The 20,547-nt window shown below is 49.8% G+C and overlaps 1 protein-coding gene across 9 annotated transcripts; it reads left to right on the top strand.

Annotated features, from left to right (window-relative positions):
* The first annotated feature begins 1,241 nt into the window (after positions 1-1,241).
* Positions 1,242-11,621, top strand: CPN2 (carboxypeptidase N subunit 2). Of its 9 annotated transcripts, XM_070242711.1 has the most exons (5): positions 1,568-1,664; positions 4,168-4,210; positions 7,972-9,173; positions 9,370-9,471; positions 9,679-11,621. In XM_070242711.1, the coding sequence occupies exon 5, from the start codon at positions 9,682-9,684 to the stop codon at positions 11,323-11,325; it is 1,644 nt and encodes a 547-aa protein (XP_070098812.1). In that variant the 5' UTR covers positions 1,568-1,664; positions 4,168-4,210; positions 7,972-9,173; positions 9,370-9,471; positions 9,679-9,681; the 3' UTR covers positions 11,326-11,621. The 9 variants fall into 9 exon arrangements, with proteins under 9 accessions (XP_070098809.1, XP_003363412.1, XP_070098811.1 ...); XM_070242710.1 differs by lacking the exon at positions 4,168-4,210 and having other exon boundaries at positions 1,529-1,664; XM_070242707.1 differs by lacking the exon at positions 9,370-9,471.
* The last annotated feature ends 8,926 nt before the right edge of the window (positions 11,622-20,547 follow it).

The following is a 20,547-nucleotide window of genomic DNA, read 5'->3' as shown; positions in this document are numbered from 1 at the left end:
TAATCTTGCACGACAGTCAGGCCTCCAGACTCCCAGGCTGGAGTTTCTTCTGTGTCACCAGAAAGGCATTGAAGTTCCCTTGGCATTCATTTAACGTGCACGTGCGTGCACATGCACACCCACGCGTACACACACACACACACAGGCTTAGGTAGATGGGACCATCTGCACGCCTCTGGACTCCTAGCACTACTTAGCACCAGGCTCAGTGAGTCACAGGCTCTCTGAAGATGCCATCTGAGTGAAGGTGATGCCCTCCAAGTGCCCAGGTGGCCCCAGGTTCCAGGGGCCGCCACAGCTGCTGGCACAGGTCCAGTGCACATTTTGTTCACAGCCTTTCTCTGTTCTTACATGTTCCCACTCTTCTCTGCCAAAGGGTGGCTTTGTCATATGTCTCCATCGAACAATGCTTCTTCACTATGCTCCATCAGACCTGTGCAAGTTGGCTAGTGAAATCTGCTCACGTGCAAAAGAATTATTAGTTCAGACCTGGAGACAAATATTTTTTTTTATTTTATTTTATTATTATTATTTTTTTTAAAGATTTTATTTTTTCCTTTTTCTCCCCAAAGCCCCCCGGTACATAGTTGTGTATTCTTCATTGTGGGTTCCTCTAGTTGTGGCATGTGGGACGCTGCCTCAGCGTGGTCTGACGAGCAGTGCCATGTCCGCGCCCAGGATTCGAACCGACGAAACACTGGGCCTCCTGCAGCGGAGCGCGCGAACTTAACCACTCGGCCACGGGGCCAGCCCCCCTGGAGACAAATATTAACACCATGCAACGAGTTTAAAAGCCATCAAATGACTTTGACTTAGACTCTGGGCATTGAAAATGGTCTTAGATGGCTTATCTAGGTCATCCCTCCACTCTGCACCCCTGAAAACATATGCACACTCATACACACTCATCTGCACACACACCACACACTCTCTTCACCTTGTTCTGCAGCCCCTGGTTGAACACTTCCAAAGACAGGAAAATCACCACCTCCCACAGCAGCTTCTTTGATCCAGGGATGGCCCTGGGGTGACAGTGTTCCCCTCCGTTTTGGGCCAAAACTCTCTTCCCTGTATCTTTCCCCCCTTTTAACTCGGAAAGGGTTTAGAAAGTTAGTTCATGAAATAAAACAAAACAATAAGCCCACAACACTTCTAGAATTTCTCCTGGAATTGAGAGCTGAGCAGGTGCCTGTGGCTGGCTGCCCGGCTGAGGTCTGGCTGCTGGAACCAGCCTGGCTTTTCACAGGATGGGGGGGGAAGGGGGTGGGTGGGTCGGTGGGCAGGGGTGGACCCCTGGTCCCAGTTCCCACCCCAGGAACAGCCTACTAGGAACTTTCTAGGACCTGGTGGATGCCCTTGGGGTCCCAAAGTTGCCAAGCCAGTGACCTTTGCTGGATTTTGGCCCCCTTCGGGATCTGTTCATGGGAACAGGTCAGGGTCATTTGGTAATCTTCAGAGGCCTTGCCCTGGGTTCTCTCCTCCTGTCCTGTGACCTTGGTGACATTCCGGGAATGCTCAGGCCACGTGAGGGGAGGAACCACTGCCTGGAACTTTGATTAGTGCTGGCACTGCTGGGTTCACGCTGACCACAGACCACAGCAGACACCCTTCTGCTCCCCAGGAAGAGCCAGGGCAGCCGGTCCCCGCCCACTCAGCCCCCTACGGTAGGCCTCCCGGGGTCACTAAAGGGCTCTTGGGTCTGTGGGGCTGTGGGGGGAATCTGGCCTGGGGTCCCAGCTGGGGACAGGAGAGGGACTGGCCACTTCTCCCAGGCTTCAGAGTGTGTCCCCAGCTTCAGGCAGGCTGCAGCACCCGTGTTCCGCTGTCCTGGGAGGAGAAGCCCCTGAGGTACTCAGGCAAGGCGGTGTGGGCTCAGGCAGAGGCAGGTCACAGTAGAAAGGTTCTGAGAGAAAGGTGACCTGGTCCTTGTGCCAGGGCGCTCAGAGTGAATGGTAGGGATAAGCTGGGTGACCGTACATCCAGATTTGCCTGGTCCTGCCCTAGTTTATGCCTGTCATCCTGGCATAATTATTAATAGCTCCCCTTTTCATCCCCAAAAGTTTAGATGATAAAGTATATGGATGCTCTAGGAATAAAACATGTATGTAGCTACCTTTTATTGAGCATTTACTATTTGCCAGACGCTGTTAAGTGCTTTATATTTACTATCTAATTCAGCATATTTATCATCCAATTAGTATCATCCAATACTAATTTTAACCCGAAGAGATAGGGTTATAATTATGGATGGGGAAATTGAGGCTTAGAGAGATGGAGTGACCCGCCCAAGCCCACGCAGCTAGTAGGTAGCAGTGTCAGAATTTGGGCCAGCAGAGCCCAAGCTCTTCCGCACTCTGCTAGGCAGGATGAAAAGTTCTGAGATGCAGGGTCATGAAAGCCACAAACCTATTCTGTTCAATTCAGCACACAGGGCTGTGCTCAGGCCCGTGCCAGGTGCTGGGTGCACAGCCGGATACAGAGATGCTGTGGGCAGTAGGACCCGGGGCTCACAGTCACTAGAATACAGAGCAGAAAGGCCCAGTGTTCAACAGAGGACATAGTGACCTGCAAGATCCAAAGGAGGCGCCGTGAAGGAAGGCTTCCTGGGGGAAGTGTGACTTGTGCTGGCCTGGGAGGGTAGGTAGAATGGGGACAGGTAGCAACAGGTAAAGGTTGACATGGGCATGCTAAAGTGGAAGGGACTGTGTACGTGAACGCTAGAGGTGGGGCCCTGTGGGGAGCGTTTGAAGAAAGGATCGGGCCCAGTTCACAGCCTCCTCTTATTTCAGAATGTTACCTATCTTCTTGAATGCTCGGACAGCTGATAGACAAGCTCGCTTGAGCTTCTGCAACATAATTGCAAGGAAAGAGAGAAATCGGCAAGCCTCTATTATATACTTGGACCTCTGCTGCATGTTTTACACAATTATGTCAATTTTTACAATTACTTTCAAGCTTATTACAAAGTGATACCTGTTTATTATTTAAAAAAATGTGGAAAATATATGATTAGGCAAAAGGAAAAAAATTAAATCACTCACAATTCTATTTTTCTGACATAACCACTGCAAATATTTTGTATATGATCTTCTATTATGTTTTTATGCACAAATATTCCTTAAAGGTGGAAACTTAGCATTTTGGGACTCAATATGTTTCATTTAAGGTATTGCAAATATCTTGTCAATAAATACCTATATTTACAATATAATTTTAAAGACAGCAGAGAAGGGCTGGCCCCATGGCAGAGTGGTTAAGTTCACATGCTCCACTTCTGCAGCCCGGGGGTTTTGCCAATTCGGATCCTGGGCGCAGACATGGCACTGCTCATCAGGCCATGCTGAGGTGGCATCCCACATGCCACAACTAGAAGGACCCACAACTAAAAATACACAACTATGTACCAGGGGGCTTTGGGGAGAAGAAGAAAAAGATCGGCAACAGATGTTAGCTCAGGTGCCAATCTTTATATATAAAAAAAGTAGTAATAGCAATTGAAAAAAAAAGACAACAGAGAATGTTTCCATTACATCCGTGTAGCATTTAACTGGTCCCTCATGTTGGACATTTAGGTTGTTTCTGTTTTTTCGCTATAACCCTGTTACTATGATCTGTCTCTACTCCCAACACTGATGACACCAAATGTGTGGGTTTTTCCACGAAGCAATTCTCTAGTTCTCTGTGGACACCAACTGAGTGTCCTACAGGTCAATTCAATTCTGATACTAGCTGCCTGGAGTTAGTGTAGACCCCATAGGTTAAGGGCTCAGTCCAACAAGACTGTCCCTAGTGAACTTCAGAGCCAATTTCAAGGGCAGTCATGCGTCGCATAACGATGTTTCATCAACAACGGACGGCATATGTGATGGTGGTTCCATACGATTCACACCATGTAGCCTCAGTGGGCAGTAGGCTATCCCATCTAGGTTTGTGTAAGTACAGTCTATGACGTTCGCACAATGACGACATCGCCTAACGTTGCGTTTCTCAGGACATATCCCGTTGTTAGCTGACGCCTGACTATAGTGGGTTCCTCGGTTATGTGCATGTCTGTCTGACTACAGATTGGAGGTTCCCATGACCCCCTCCTCAAGTCTGATAATTTGCTATAATGGCTCACAGAACTGAAGGAAATACTTTACTAACTATTACCGGTTTATTATAAAGGATGTTGAAAAGGATCCAAACGAACAGCCAGCCAGATGAAGAGGTATGCACAGGGCAAAGTCTGCAAGGACTGCAAGATCAGGAACTTTGGTTCCTATGGAGTTTGGGGTGTGCCACCCTCCCAGCATGTGGATTCGCCTGCCAACCCAGAAGCTCTCAAACCCCCCTTAGTTTGGGGTTTCCATGGGGGCTCCACTACACGTGCATGATTGATTAAATCATTGGCCATTGGTGATTAGCTCAATCCCATCTCCATCTCCCCTCCCTGGAGGAGGTGGCTGGGGTGGGGCTGAAAGTTCTAGCTGTCCAGTCACATGGTTGCATCCTCAGCAACCAGCCTCTATCCTGAAGCTCTTAGGGACCCATCGAGTCACTTCATTGATGTAAACTCAGGTGTGGGTTGAAAGGGGCTTATTATAAATAACAAAATCTGCTCCTCTCACTCCCATCACTCAGGAATTCCAAGGGTTTTAGGAGCTCTGTGCCAGGGACCAGGATGAAGACAAAATATATATTTCTTATAACATCGCAATATCAGAAACCCAATACTAGTTATCTCGCTTCATGGCCACAATAACCCTAACAATGCTGTAATTTAGGTATTATTATTATTATTGTTCTCAATTGATCAACGTGGAGCTGGGACTCTGAGGGGTTACTTCTCTGCCTGGGACCCCCTGGGCAGCAGTGGGGTAGGGCTGTCCGGGGAGGGGCATGGGCAGGAGCCCAGCCCAGGCCTGACCGCCTCAGCTACTTGGCTTGTTTTCAGGGGTTGAGAGGAAAGGAAACTGAGGTCCTGGGAGCAGTAGGTCCTTCCCGGGGACGCGGATGAAGCAGTCAGGGGCTCTGACTGAGCCTCAGAGTCTCCTCTTCTCGCTCGCAGATGTGCTGGAGCCCAAAGGGCAAAATCCAGTGCTGGTGGCGAGGCAGATGCTGATGCAGGCAGCCCCAACTCATAAACAGCAGTCCCCTGAGGTTGGGGCCGGGGCTCTGGGTTCTGGGCTCTGGTTGCCCTCAGGAAGGAGCGAGGGTTGGCTCTGTGGTGGATGACAGACTGGCTCGGGGCACACACAGAAATATACTAACCCAAAGCAATTTGAGAAGAGGAAAGAGTCCATTTACAACCAGTCAACTGAAAAAAAAAAAAAAAAAAAAATAAGGCCGAGACTTCCTTGGCTTCCGAAAGCATGGAATGTTTTTGTGGGCATTTGCTGGTCTCTTCCCAAATGCAGAAGTGGTTTCCCAGATGAGAAGCAGGAATTTGGCTGCCCCACTGTCCCCGCTGGTGCCAGCATCCACCATGCTGGGGCAGGGGCACTTCCCATCCAGAATCTCCCAGGAGCCTGCTCTGGAGGGTGGGTCGGGGAAGGGGCCCGAGACCAGGGCATCCTGGCCAGAGCCATCCCAATCTGTGCTTCACTAAACCAGGGAGGAAACAATTACACGTCTCCCTTGACTGGGAGGAAAGAGCCAGAAAAAGTGCTGGAGAGAAGCATCTCGCTGGTCCACAAGTGGGGCTGTTGGATGATCTCATCGGTTTTTCCATAGCTAACCTCCGTGACTACAGATCCGGGGCTGCCCTGAGCTCCAAGAAACCAGGATCACTAGTGTTGCTGAGCGCCTTTTCTGTGCCAGGCTCTGGGCTTGGAGCTTTCCACTCATTTTCTCATTCAATCCTCAGAACAACCCCGTGAGGAAGGTGGTATTGAAGCTCGCTGTTTTGAAGATGAGGAAATTGAAGTACAGAGAGGTTAAGGAACTCAGCCGAAGCCACACAGCTAATAAGGGATGGAGACAGGATTTGAACCCAAACCGTCTGACTCCAGAGCACAAATTCTTAGCCATTCTAGAGGGATGTGAGCATGAGTTGGGCTGGGAGTGGATGAGTTGGAAATTATCAGTGTTCCACACCCTTACCATGGGTACCATCCCCTGTTTCTTCCTGCCCCAGGAGATTGGGGCAAGTGAGGTCTTCCTCTGAACTTTAGGGGCCCTGTTCTGGACTGCCTCCCACCATGACATCCCCAGGGGGTGAGAAGTTTGAAAGACCAAAGGGACATGCCCATCCAGAGGTGTGCCCCATTTCAAACCATGCTTCAGGTACCCAGAACCCAGGGCTTGCGTGCATTGCGGCCCCAGGTCCATTGTCCCTAGGCTGACCACATCATGGAAGTGCACGCCCTTAGGCATGTGGGGTGCCAGGGGACAGCTGCAGGTGGGGTCTCTATTCACAGTACCAGAGGGAGACAGGTGGGAAAAGAAGGGGACAGACACTGAGCAAGGTCCCCTTGTGTATGTTCCCCCTGGGTCCTGCAAATGTGAGGAGCGGGCCCGCCCACCCCCACCCATTCTGCTGTGGAGGTGCAGAAGCCTTGTGGTGTCCCAGCCAGTACCTTGCCGAGAGCTCAGGCCCTTCGGACTGATCCTGGCCCCTTGCTTCCTAGCTGCATGCCCGTGGACCAGTCGCTGTGGCTCTGGGAGCCCTGGTTCCCCTGTTGTGGGCACTTGTAGATTTGCCCTGAGGATCAAGATGTCTGTGCAAGAGCCTTGGGACCTGGCAGGCAGGAGCAGCCCCCTCAGCTGAGCCCCCCACATCAGAGAGGATCCCCCACCTCCCCTGCCCGCCTGAGCCTCAGTCAATTTGTCTACAGTTGATTTTCTGTGCCACCCAAGCCACAGGTTTGATTCAAGTTCTGAATTCTCGAGTCACTTCCTTTGTTGGAAACTTCTGAAGCACATTATTTCCAAATGACAGTGGATTCAAATTAGAGGCACAGGCCAAGGGGAAGGGAGGACGCCTCCTGAGGTTGGCCCAGTTGGTGAGGCCCATGCTCCACCTGAGCCTTTGACTTTCCTGTCACAATGCACTTCCCACTTTGGTCCCAGCTTTCCTGGCAGAAGTGATGGGAAAACCCGGAGGTCTGGGTTCTAACCCAGGCCCCACTGCAGACACCTGGTGCTCCTTGCCTTACGAGGAAGCTAGCTAGATGGTCTCTAGGGCCACATGTCCATTCTAGTGGTTTTTTTCTGGAAACAGCCTTTGAGAACCAAGGACCAAAGGGTTAGCAAGGAAGGGGACTGGCACATTGATAACATGGCGTGTTAACAACAAGAATTACTCCCCTTACTCTTGGGAGGAGGATTTGAGGCCACTCTCACGGCCAGGCTGGTGGTCATTTACTCAGGGCTTGAATCATTCCAGGGAAGGGCAGCTCTGCCCGGCAAGCTGCTCATCCCAGCCGTGGAGTGTCCAGCTCCGCAAACCGTAACCAGCTCACGGTAAGTCGACCCTGCGCTGCAGGCTGAGTACACAGCTGAGGACGCCTATCTTCTCGCAAGAAGGACAGTCATGAAAACCCGTCATTTCGAAGGACTATGCTAGGTGCTAAGATGGAGAAACATACCCACGGCGCCTTATTCCTGGGGTCAGGGAAGGCTTCTGTGTGCATCCGACAAGCGCAAGGGAGGCACACACTTTCTCAGGGAGAAACTGTCCCTTCTCTATTGATCAGGCAGAAAAAATTCCTGGAAAAACTGAGAGTTAATGAGTGTCTGAATGGGAGGAGGCTTTTGTAAGCACCCTGTTTGCGTGGAGCCCTTGGGCCTCAAGCGGCATCTTGTGAAGGAGGAGGCAGCCAGCAGAGGGCAGCAGAGAGGCAGCCAGCAAAGCGTGTTGGGGTCAAGATTCCCCAACATGGATCCCAATCGTGAGATCTTACTGAGAGAGAAATTGAGAAAAACTAGGGTTATGTTGTGTGAGGGTTTTATTTCTTTCCTGCTTTCTTTCTTTTTTCTTTTTTGCAGGAAAAGATTCACCCTAACATCTATGGCCAATCTTCCTCTTTTTTTTTTTTTTGTTTCCTCCACAAAGCCTGGGGTGCATGGTTGTATATTCTATTTTAAGTCCTTCTGGTTCTTCTCTGTCAGCCACGTGGCCGCTGACAGATGGGTGGTGTGGTTCCACGCCCGGGAACGAACCCAGGCTGTGAATGAGTGAGAGCGCCGAACTTTAACCACGAGTGCGTCAGGGCTGGCTTTCTTTTTGCTTCTTTCCTTCCTTTTTTCTTTCTACCTTTCTTTCTCTCTCTCTCTGTTCTTCTCTCTCTCCCTCCTTCTTTCTTTTTCTTCTTCTTTTTTTTTTTTTTGGTAAAGCCAAATGTATTCTATCTAAAATTCTTCCTCCTTTTTTGTGTTCAAATAACCTTTTTGGTAATGATGGTGGCTGGCAACCTTTAACAATGGTTAACATAGTTTGTGATTTGCTCACACTGTCAGACACTCATCCAACACAGTGTTATTTACGCTTACTCACTGAATCCTCACAATGACCCTCACGTGGTAAGCACTATTATTATCCCCATTTTACAGATAAGGAAATTAAAGCACAGGCAGATTAAGTAACATGCCCAGGGCCACACAGCTAGAACGTGATGCAGCTGGGATTCAGACTCATAGAACTCGAACCACTACAAGCCATGGAAATGATGACATGGGTGAGAGCAGAAGTGGCCTGGCGGGGGGCATATCCCCTAATGGGGCGACCATCCCCATTTAGTCTTGTCATGTGGGAATGTGAGCCCAGTGCCTCGAACTCATCCTGAAATCTGGACTTTTAAGGTGATATTTCTCAATTTTTACGTTTTGGCTAGTGGTTCATATACAACAACTGAGCAATAAACAAAACACACTTGTCAATTGCATCACCAATTTGTGGCCTGTGGATGGATGCTGGCATTTTTTTTTTTTTAAATTAACGTTTAGTAAACTAAAAACCTGGTCCCCTTTCCTTATTTAAAACAATAACCAAACCCCAAAAACCTACTGGTCTGTGGTATTCCCGCATCTGGGACACTCCGGCCCGTGCAACGTTGGGAAGTTCCATGGGCTCCATGGGGGGCCCAGGAGAGTGTGTGGGCAGCAGAACTGAGGAGCCGGCAGCCTCATTTCAAGATAAGAGCTGGTCTTGTCCCTGCTTTCTCCCTCCGCGGATGTGCAAAGAGCAGATGGTAAGATCTCCTCCTAATTAGGCTCTGGAATGTGCTGAGATTTGGAAATGCAGGAAGAGTTATGGTTTAAAAATTTCCAACTCAGGAATAATCTGCCCATATTTTATATATTATCTTAAAAATTCCACATTACCCATGGTCTCCTTTTATAGCTCTCTCCCATGCCTTTTTGTCTCATTTCCACCTCTTTCTCCAGTCTGGAAAGAACATGGGGAAGTCCGAGAGACCTGGGTCTCGGTCCTGCCACTAACCTGCAGGGTGACCGTGCACAGACCAAGTGACATCCTCGCTGTCGAAGGTCAGAACCCTGGTCCCACTGACCTCGCGAGGCTGCTGTGAGGCGGTATGAATGCAGCTATTAAAAACAGAAACTGCTGCCCAAATGAGTGGGCTCCCTGATGGAGCTCATCCCCGTCTTCTGGCTCTCCATCCGGTCTGCTGGTCACCCTGCCCGCTGCCCTTGATAAAGGTGCCGCTTCTGTTTTCTCTTCCCACTCGGATGTAGGAGATGCTGCCTGGAGCCTGGCTGTGCTGGGCCTGCCTCCTGCTGGTGGCCAGGCTCACCCAGCCCTGCCCTGTGGGGTGTGACTGCTTCGACCGGGAGGTGTTCTGCTCCGATGAGGAGCTGGCTGCCATCCCGCAGGACATCCCGCCACATGCCACAGACATCGTCTTCGTGGAGACCTCGTTCACCACGGTGGGGGCCAGGGCCTTTGGCGGCATCCCCAACCTGACCAAGGTGGTCTTCCTCAACACCAAGCTCCGTCACTTCGGGCCAGATGCCTTCGGGGGGCTGCCCAGGCTCGAGGACCTGGAGATCACGGGCAGCGGCTTTTCCAACCTCAGCACCGACATCTTCTCCAACCTGACCTCACTGAGCAAGTTCACCCTCAACTTCAACACGCTGGAGGCTCTGCCTGAGAGCTTCTTCTGCCACATGGATGCCCTGGAGTCCCTTCAGCTGCAGGGCAACCGGCTCCAGACCCTGCCTGGGAGGCTCTTCCAGCCTCTGAAACATCTGAAGACCCTCAACCTCGCTCAGAACCTCCTGGTCCAGCTGCCCGAGAAGCTGTTCAACCCCCTGAGCAGCCTGCAGACCCTGAGGCTGAGTGACAACGCGCTCTCCAGCCTGCCCCAGGGTGTGTTTGGCAAACTGGGCAGCCTACGGGAGCTCTTCCTGGATGGCAACTCCATCAAAGAGCTGCCCTCCGAAGTGTTCTCACAGCTCTTCCGCCTGGAGAAGCTGTGGCTGCAGCAGAATACCATCGGGCACCTGCCCCTCTCCATCTTCTCCTCCCTGGGCAACCTGACCTTCCTAAACTTGCAGGGGAACGCGCTGCGGATGCTGCCCGCCGGCCTCTTTGCCCATACCCCAGGCCTGGTCGGCCTGTCCCTGTCCTACAACCAGCTGGAGACTGTCGCCGAGGGAGCCTTTGCCAACCTGTCCAGCCTCAGTTCCCTTACGCTCTCGCACAACGCCATCACCCATCTCCCGGCCGGCGTTTTCAGGGACCTGGGGGAGCTGATCAAGCTCTACCTGGGCAGCAACAACCTGACGGCCTTGCACCCAGCCCTGTTCCAGAACCTGTCCAAGCTTGAGCTGCTCAGTCTCTCCAGGAACCTCCTGACCATGCTCCCGGAGGGCATCTTCGACACCAACTACAACCTGTTCAATGTTGCCCTGCACGGTAACCCCTGGCAGTGTGACTGCCACCTGGCCTACCTTTTCAGCTGGCTGCAGCAGTACAGCGACCTGCTCTTCAACATCCAGACCTACTGTGCGGGCCCTGCCTACCTGAAGGGCCAGGTGGTGCCCGCCTTGAAGGAGGAGCTGCTGGTGTGCCCTGTCACCTGGGACCACTTGGGCTTCCAGGCCCCAAACCTGGAGGACAGGGAGCCAGGGGGCAGCTGGGACCTGGCTGTGGAGGAAAGGGCAGCCCGGAGCCGGTGTACCTACAGCAACCCCGAGGGCACTGTGGTGCTCGCTTGTGATGAGGTCCAGTGTCGCTGGTTGAACATCCAGCTGTCTCCTAGGCAGCGCTCGGGCTCCCCGGGACTGATGTACAATGCCAGTCAGGAGTGGGACTTGAAGTCGCGCTGCGGCTCTGTGAGGCTCACTGTGTCTATCGAGGCTTGGGCAGGGGAGCCCTAGATGCAGGCCAGACAGAGCCGTGAGCCAGGGCAGATGGCCTCCGGGCCTGACCCGGAGGGAGGTGGGGCGGAGGGGCAGCCGAAGCTTTGGTTTTTCTTTAGATGCTTGGGACCTAGTTCTGTCTTCAAGGTGGAGGAGGTGGAGGCGGCCACTCCACCACCAGAGTCCCCTCCTCCTCCCCTTCCTTCATTACTCCGTCTCAAAGTCTGAGGCCTGACAAGGCCTTCCCCGAGCTTTGCAAAGCACCCGTTAAACTGGCTCATGTTCTGGAGAATAAAATAACGTCTCTCCCCTGGTGTTTTTCTGTTATTTAATAACCACCTCCCTCATCCCCACCCTGAAGTTCCAACCCTGAGCTTCCATCCCACCGCTCTTCCAATTCTACAAAATGGAGGCTACCCTCTCGTGACATCCAGTCCAAAAGCCAAACGTCTGTTTTTATTTCTCTCCCTAGAAATCCATTTTTAGTTGCTATAGAGAAAAAAAGGAGACAATAGAAGTAGAGGTGACCAGACGGATTAGGGGCAGGGGTTTGACTTTGGTGTGTGGGGAACTCATGTCATTAGCGTCCCCCTCCAGGGCTGTGTCCAGGAGACATCAAGATGAGATGGTGCCTTGGGAAGCGAACCGCCAGCTGTCTGGCTGTCATTACACTAAACCCCAGAGTGGGAGCTGTGGCTCTGCCTGTTCAGCAGACAAGATGGCTGCTCCATGAGGAGAAGGGAAAGCACTGAGGAGAGAGGAGGGGAGGACAGTGGGCTGGGTGGGCTGGACGGACACGCTTCAGCTCTTAGCTTCTCACAGCAGCTGACTCTGTGGGCCGCTCACTCACTCAAACGGTTCTGCCTTGGTTTTCAGAACACCACTCTCTGACCCAACCTTGGCCGCTCTTTCTATCTTCCCCAGCCACCTCTTCCATGCTGGGCTCCTGGGGGTTTGCTGTCACTTGTCCTCCCTGGGTAATCCCATGCGTGCCCCTGGAGTCAGTTGCCACCTCTACCCTGATGAGCTCCAAATTTCCATCTTGGCTCAGGTCGTCTTGGCTCCCTGCAGAGATATCTGCCTGCTCAGCAGCTCTGTGTTCTATTGTCACAGCCACAAACATGTCTCAACCAAACTCTGTCCCCAACTCCTCCGGGATTCCCACCCAGCAAATTGTCAAGCCCAGGAGTTTGGTAGTGTTCTCCAATCTCTCTTCCCCCTTAATGGCTAGCCAGTCAATGAAGGCTTCTGAATATCCCTCTATTCCTCCTCTCCCATCCTGGCCTCGGGAAGCTTCTGGTCTCCCTGGACCGAACCATCACACAGCCTCCCTCCTGGTCGCCCTGTCTGCAGTGCTGGGGTGGGAGCGGGAGAAATGACTCAGATGGATAGCAGGCTCTTCGGGCACTCACCATCTGGTGGGAGAGATCAGACAAGGGCACATGGGACCAAAACACCAGCATGCAGGCGTGAGTGCTGGGCAAGCGCTGGGGAATTCAGGGGAGGTGGAGGCCTGGGCTAGCTAGCACAGACCTGAGGGAAGGCTGCATTTGATCCCGGGCCTCGAGGGGCAACAGGCCGAGCAGGGAGGGCACTAGAGATGTGAGCAAGAAGAGGGTGAGCTGAAGGATGGAGAAAAGCAAGCAGGTGAGATCAGGGCCCCGGAGGTCTGGAGCAGGCTACTGGTGGAAGCAGGGAGAAGGAAAGCCAGCTGGAGGGAGAGTCCGCAAGGCCTCAAAGGGCCGAGTGAGAAGTCTGCATATTTATTAAGGAGGCCCTGGCAGTTACTGAGGGACTTTCTGCAGGGCAGCGCCATGCTCCTGGCTGTGCTTTAGAGCGCTGGGTGAGTGAAGTCTGAGGAGAGCAAGAGGCAGGGAAGGCAGTGAGGACTCTTGCCTGGCTTGAGACGTGAGCCGCAAGGGCCAAGGACTCTAAGGAAATAGAATGAACAGGTTTCAGCATCCGAACAGCACACGCAGATGGATTAAAGGACCGAGATGTGACTTACAGAAACGCAAATTCGAACGATGCCGGCATCACTGGACTGGGCTTGGCAAGGGCGCTGAGTGGGTGGGGCTGGAAGATGAGGGTGAGGGAGGAGCCTGGAGTGACTCTCAGGTTTCTCTCCTGGGTGGCGCAGAGGACACTGAAGCCGTTAACCAAGGGCAGGGGCGGGTTTGGGGGAAGGGAGCAAGATGCCAGCTTTAAACAAGGAAGTCCAACTTCTCTCTCATCTCCAGTGATGCCCTTTACAAAAACACGCTTCCCGAGCCTCAAATCTATTGAATTCTAAGGTGATGGAAGTTAGTTTGGCAGATTCACCAAAGGAATAGACTCTCCCAAATTCATTTGGTTCCATTCCCAGAAGCATTTGGTTTAAGAATACTTTTGACGACATCTTTTCAAGGTTGGGGAACTTTGCCTCCTCAGAAAGGCTGAGGCCCTGAGGGACTGAGGGTTCTGTCTCTCCGGTCCCCAGACTTGTGCTTTCACCGCCAAAACCCAAGGCTGGGCTGCCTCAGGCTGCTGGCTTCCGTCTGGGTGTGACAACCCCTATCTGGGGGAAGGATTGCCACGCCCAGAACATAGCAGGCGCTGCACAGATCTCCAGCAATTGAATGCCTCTCTGAGCTACAGCTCGTGGTCCAGAGTCATGTGTCTACTGCCGGGGATAAAGGAATACGATAATTGAGCAGATATTTCTCTTAATTACATTTCCCCCCAAACATAACTCTTTATTAAGTTAAAATATAATTTCTCTCTGTGCTGAATGGTGTTGAGGAAGGTGCGCTGGCCGATAGCCAGGCCTTGTGTGGTCCGGGCAAGCGGCTGGCTCTCCCTTTCCGGTTGGCTAGGTGAGACCAGAGTCGCTGTGCTCTGTGGGTAGGATTGCCAGATTTAGCAAATAAACATACTCGTGTTACATGGGACGCACTTATACGAACAACCTATAGGTAGTCTGTCTGAAATTCAGATCTAACTGGGTGCCCAGCATTTTATCTGGTGACCCAATCACCTGATGAAGGCGGGAACCAATGGGGTGTGCGAGGTGGGAAGGGAGTGGATGGTTCTGGGGGCCGAGCCTGCAGTGATGGAAGTCCTGACGACTGAGGGCGCCACTAGAGTCTTGAGGTGGGAGCTGACAGAAAGCAGGAGGCGCTGAGCATCGCACCAGCTTAGACTGAGGTCAGCAGACAGAGGCAGCTCTGAGGGTGCTGTGTGCCCCAGGGGTCCTTCTGTCCAGCTGCCTGTGTCCTTGGGGGGTGGTCCAGTCTAATGCAGCAGTAGAGTTTTTGTGGGTTCTGGAATAGAAATCAGGACACTTGGCTCCCTTCCTCCTTGACATTCAGTCTTTGGCAAATCTTGGCTCCTCTCTGGGCCTCAGTTTCCTCATATAACAAGGAGATTGGTTCTCAGTGCTGATTGAACCCTAGAATCACCTGGGGAGGTTAAAAAAACAAGAACAGGTGCCTGGACCCAGCTTCCAGAGATCCTGACTCGGATGGCCTGCGGGAGACCCAGGGTCAGTGATTCTAATGCTCAGCCAGGGTTTGGGCTCGGTTTTGCCCAGGTGCAGGTCTCAGCACCGTCTGTAGCGAGCCAGGGTGTGGAGCAAATGCTAGCCTTGTCACTCCCGGCAGGAGTAACGCTCTGGACGAATTCAGAAACCAAACAAACTGCAAGGCAGTGTATAAAAATATTTCATAGTTTTTCTTCTTCTTGGTAATTTTTATTTTACCATCCTCAGTGCTCCCAGTAGATTCTGAAGAAGCAAGAAACTGGGTGCACAATGCCTTGTTTCCGGTGGTACCAGGATGGCTAAGCCATTTCAGAGCACCTCCTTCCGGCAGGCGGGGCTGCCTGCTCCACGCCTTGAATGCTCCACACATCTCCAGTGGCTCCCTTCCTTGCCAGCACTGTGACCTTGGGCAAGTTACAGAAGCTCTCTGTGCCTCAGTTTCCTCATCCATACTGTTTAACACGGGGGTAATAGTACCCAACTCATGGTATCATTGGTGAAGAGAAAATAAATGCCTTCGTGTAAAGTATCCCAAACAATGGTACATAGTAAGTTCTCAAAAAATGTTATCTATCATTATTCTTCTTTCTAGAGAAGTGTAGGTGGGTGTGGGGGAAGGCAAGAACTGGCCAATTGTTTGGCCACCACATTTGTTTTTTTTTTTTTTTGGAGGAAGATTAGCCCTGAGCTAACTACTGCCAATCCTCCTCTTTTTGCTGAGGAAGCCTGGCCCTGAGGTAACATCCATGCCCATCTTCCTCTACTTTATACATGGGACGCCTACCACAGCATGGCTTTTTGCCAAGCGGTGCCATATCCGCACCCGGGATCCGGGCCGGCGAATCCGGGGCTGGGGAGAAGCTGAACATGCGAACTTAACCACTGTGCCACCGGGCTGGCCCCGCCACCACATTTGTTTTGCGGGTTCCCATTGGTGTTTCCATGTCAGTATTGTATTGTTTGGGAAGATTGGAAATGCTGTTTACGAAATTGTTCAGTGCTAACAGTGGGTATCGGAAAACTGGACGGGGCTGCTAAAAGTGAGGCAATTCACCTCAAGTCAATAATAAATTCTCTCTCCCTCTGGGTTTTCAGCTTCTCTCCATCTCTGGTGCATCTGCAGAATTTCATTTGGCATTTCACGTAGCTGCCAATGTCCCGATTCTGGGGCTCGGGGCGCCCCCTTGTGGCGAAATGGAAGAACGGCTTTCTGTACTGGGAGCGACCGAGCGGCGCGGCCTCCCGCGGCTGAGCCTGGTGGCGCGGGGCGCCGCGCTTTACTCCCAGGAAGTCACAGCCGGGGGCCCCCAAAAGGGACCATGGAGCACATGACTTGGTGGCTCAGGGGACGCTCCCTGTCAGGCAGGAGGAGGTGCCGAGGCTTCTGTGTCCTGCAACTCCAAAAAAGTGCCTATCCTCTCGGTGCCGGTGCCCCAGGGTGGCAGAGGCTGAGCACCCACCCGGAGACGCCGCCACCTCGTGGCGTTCGGACACGCTGCAGGGTTCCAGGTCGTCCCAGTGATGCCGCGTGTCCTGCACGGTGGGACACTCCGGCACGACAGTGACTCGTTCTGCGTCTCCCACGACCTCCAAACGGGCCGCCACACGCCGCGGCCTTGGGTGGAAATCGTGTTAATAATCCCCGCAGAGCCTCGACTCGTTTACGCACAAAGCTGTCCAAGCCGTTGTTTTTTGCACGCTTTTAGTTTTCCGGGACCGCCCCTTACCATAGACATTCTGGAAAGACTGTGCTTGGTTTTCTTTGGAACGTTATCGAGGGTCGTTCAGCATTTTGGATAGTCTTTCCCCCTTGGCCATGCTTAACCCCTATTTCAAAAAGTGAAGTATAATCAAAAAGCAATTTCTCTTAAATCCGCTCTTTTCTCTAAGTAGGTGAAAGCCCCTGCCTATTTCATCTTCTCAGGTGAAGTCTTCTCCAAGTATTTTCACGTGGAAATGAATATTATCTTCTTATAAACTACCTTTTATTTCTAATGTATTACAGTTAGAACATTTCATGTTTAAAGTCTCTGTGAGGTTTGATTATATTGTCTGCGACATTTGTTTCAGGAGACTGAAGGGGGTGTTGTGGATTATTGCTATCAAAGGGGTGTTGGATCTGCCATCATCCCGAGCTGCTGTTCCAAAGTAACAAAAGGTAGATGTCAGGGTCGCCAGAGAAATGAACAAGCAGGCTAGAGAGAGCCAAGGGGAGATTTATTATAGGAATCAGCTCATGCAATTATGCAGGCTGAGAAGTCCTGCATTCTGCCATCTGCAAACTGAGAGCTAGAAAGGTCAGTGGTGTAATTCTGTCTCAGTGGGAGAACCAGGAGCTCCGATGTCCAAGGGCAGGAGAAATGGATGTCTCAGCTCCTGCAAAGAGAGCAAATTCGCCTTCCTCCACCTTTTTGTTTTATTCAGGCCCTCAACGGGTTGGGTGATGCCCATCCACATTGGTGAGGAATGATCTTCACTCTGCCTACTGACTCAGATGCTCACCACTTGAGGAAACACCCTCAGAGACACACCCAGAAATGTTTTACCAGCTATCTGTGCATCACTCAGTCCCGTCCAGTTGACACATAAAATTAGCCATCACCATCTTCATTCTTTTTTTTGTTATATATGTTTCAGATGTACAGCATATTTCAGCCTCTCTATACACTGCCAAGTGCTCACCACCACCAGCCCAGTTATCATCCATCACCACACAGATGACCCCCTTCACCCATTTCACCAACCCCCGACCCCCTTCCCCTCTGGTAACCACTAATCTGTTCTCTGTATCTATGAGTTTGTTTTTGCTTTATTTTGTTTGTTTTGTTTTGTTTTTAGATTCTATATATGAGTGAAATCATGTGATATTTGTCTTTCTCCTCTGACTTATTTCACTTAGCATAATACCTCAAGGTCCTCCATGTTGTCGCAAATGGCAAGATTTTATTCTTTTTTGTGACTGAGTAGTAGTCCATTGTGTGTGTGTGTATATGTGTGTGTGTATACCACATACCACGTTTTCTTTCTTTCTTCTTCTTCGTTTTTTTTTTTGCAGGGAAAGATTCGCCCTGAGCACATTGGTTGCCAATCTTCCTCTTTTCTTTCCTCCCCAAAGCCCCAGTGCATGGTTGTATATCATAGTTGTAAGTCCTTCTGGTTTTTCTATGTGAGCTGCCACACAGCATGGCTACTGAGAGGAGTCGTGTGGTTCTGTGACCGTGAACTGAACCTGGGCTGCTGTAATGGAGCAGACTGAACTTTAACCTCTAGGCTATCAGGGCTGGCTTGCCACATTTTCTTTATCTGTTCACCCATTGATGAACACTAGTTGCTTCCATATCTTGGCTATTGTAAATAGTGCTGCAATGAATATAGGGGTGCAGACATCTTTTTGAATTAGTGTTTTCATATTCTTTGGATAAATACCCAGAAGTGGAATTGCTGGACCATGTGGTAGTTGTATTCTTAATTTTTTGAGGAACCTCCATACTGTTTTCCATAGTGGCTGCACCAGTTTACTTTCCCACTAACAGTGTACAAGGGTTCCTTTTTCTCCTCATTCTCGCCAACTCTTGTTATATCTTTTCTTTTTGGTAATAACCATTCTGACAGGTGTGAGGTTGTATCTCATTGTGGTTTTGATTTGCATTTCCCTAATAATTAGTGATGTTGAGCGTCTTTTCATGTGTCTGTTGGCCATCTGTATGTCTTCTTTGGAAAAATGTCTATTCAGATCCTCTTCCCATTTTTTTGTGTGTATGTGAGGAAGATTCACCCTGAGTTAACATCTGTTGCCAATCCTTCTCTTCTTTTGCTTGAGGAAGATTAGCCCTGAGCTAACATCTGTGCCAGTCTTCCTCTCCTTTGTATGTGGGATGCCTCCACAGCATGGCTGATGAGTGGAGTAGGTCCACCTCTGGGATCCGAACCTGTGTACCCCAGGCCTCCGAAGTGGAGCGCATGGAACTTTAACCATTTGGCCACAGGGCTGGCCCTTCTGCCCATTTTTCACTTGGGTTGTTTGTTTTTTGTTCTTGAGTTGTATGAGCTTTTTATGTATTTTAGATATTAACCCCTTATTGGGTATGTAGTTTGCAGATATCTTCTCCTATTCAGTAGGTTGCCTTTTCATTTTGACGATGGTTTCCTTCATTGTGCAGAAGCTTTTTAGTTTGATATAGTTCCATTTGTTTATTTTTGCTTTTGTTTCCCTTGCCTTGGGGTCAGATCCACAAATACATTGCTAAGACCAGTGTCAAGAAGCTTACCACTTGTGTTCTTTTCCAGGAAATTTATTGTTTCAGGTCTTACATTCATATCTTTAATCTATTTTGAGTTAATTTTTGTGTATGGTGTAAGATAGTGGTCTAATTTCATTCTTTTGCATGTGACTGTTCAGTTGTCCCAACACCACTTATTGAAGAGATTGTCCTTTCCCCACTGTATGTTCTTGGCTCTTTTGCTATAGATTAATTATACATATATGTGTGGGTTTATTTCTGGGATCTCAATTCTATTCCGTTGATCTGTGTGTCTGTTTTTGTGCCAATGCTATACTGTTTTGATTACTGGAATTTTGTATTACATTTTGATAAACTGTAAAATCTCAAACAATCTAAACTTACACCTAAAGGAACTAGAACAAAAGAACAAATGAAGCCCCAAATTAGTGGAAAGAAGGAAATAATAAAAATCAGAGTGGAAAGAAATGAAATAGAGACTAAAAATTTAATAGAAAAGATAAGTGAAACTAAGAGCTGCTTCTTTGAAAAGATAAACAAAATATCAACAAACCCTGAGCTAGACCACCAGGAGAAAAAGAGAAAGGACTCAAATAAATAAAAACAGAAATGAAAGAGAAGTTACAACAGATACCACAGAAATACAAAGGATCTTAAGGGAGTGCTATGAACAGTTATACACCAACAAAAATTAGACAACCTAGAAGAAATGGATAAATTCCTAGAAACACACAATCCTCTAAGACTGAATCCTGAGAAAATCTGAATAGACCCATTCCTAGTAAGGAGATTGCAATAGTACAGTTACGCATCGCTTAACGACTGGGATACATTCTGAGAAATTTGTCATTGAGTGAGCTCGTTGTTGCGTGAACATCATAGAGTGTACTTACACAAACCTAGATGGAATAGCCTGCTACGCACCTAGGCTCTATGGAACTAATCTTATGGGACCACTGTTGTATACGCAGTTTGTTGTTGACTGAAACGTCATTATGCGGTGCATGACTGAAATAAAAAATTTCTCAACAAAGATTTTGGTATGTTGTATTTCTGTTTTCATTTGTATCTAGATATTTTTTTATTTCTCCTTTGATTTCTTCGATGACCTATTGTTTGTTTAGTAGCATGTTGTTTAATCTCTATGTTTTTGTGTTTTTCCCCCACTTTCTTCTTGTAGTTGATTTCTAGTTTCATGCCATTGTGGTTAGAAAAGATGCTTGATATGACTTCAATCTGCTTGAATTTATTGAGACTTGTTTTGTGGCCTAACATGTAATCTATCCTGGAGAATGTTCCATGTGTACTTGAGAAGAATGTGTATTCTGCTGCTCTGGGATGGACTGTCCTGTATGTGTCAATTAAGTCCATCTGGTCTAATTTGTTTTTTAAGGCCAATGTTCCCTTATTGATTTTCTGTCTGGACGATCTATCCATTGATGTAAGTGGGGTGTTAAAGTTCCCTAGTATTCTTGTATT

The sequence above is a fragment of the Equus caballus genome, chromosome 19 (assembly GCF_041296265.1).
Source record: "Equus caballus isolate H_3958 breed thoroughbred chromosome 19, TB-T2T, whole genome shotgun sequence".
Taxonomy (NCBI): domain Eukaryota; kingdom Metazoa; phylum Chordata; class Mammalia; order Perissodactyla; family Equidae; genus Equus; species Equus caballus.
This window is presented reverse-complemented; position numbering and strand designations above follow the sequence as displayed.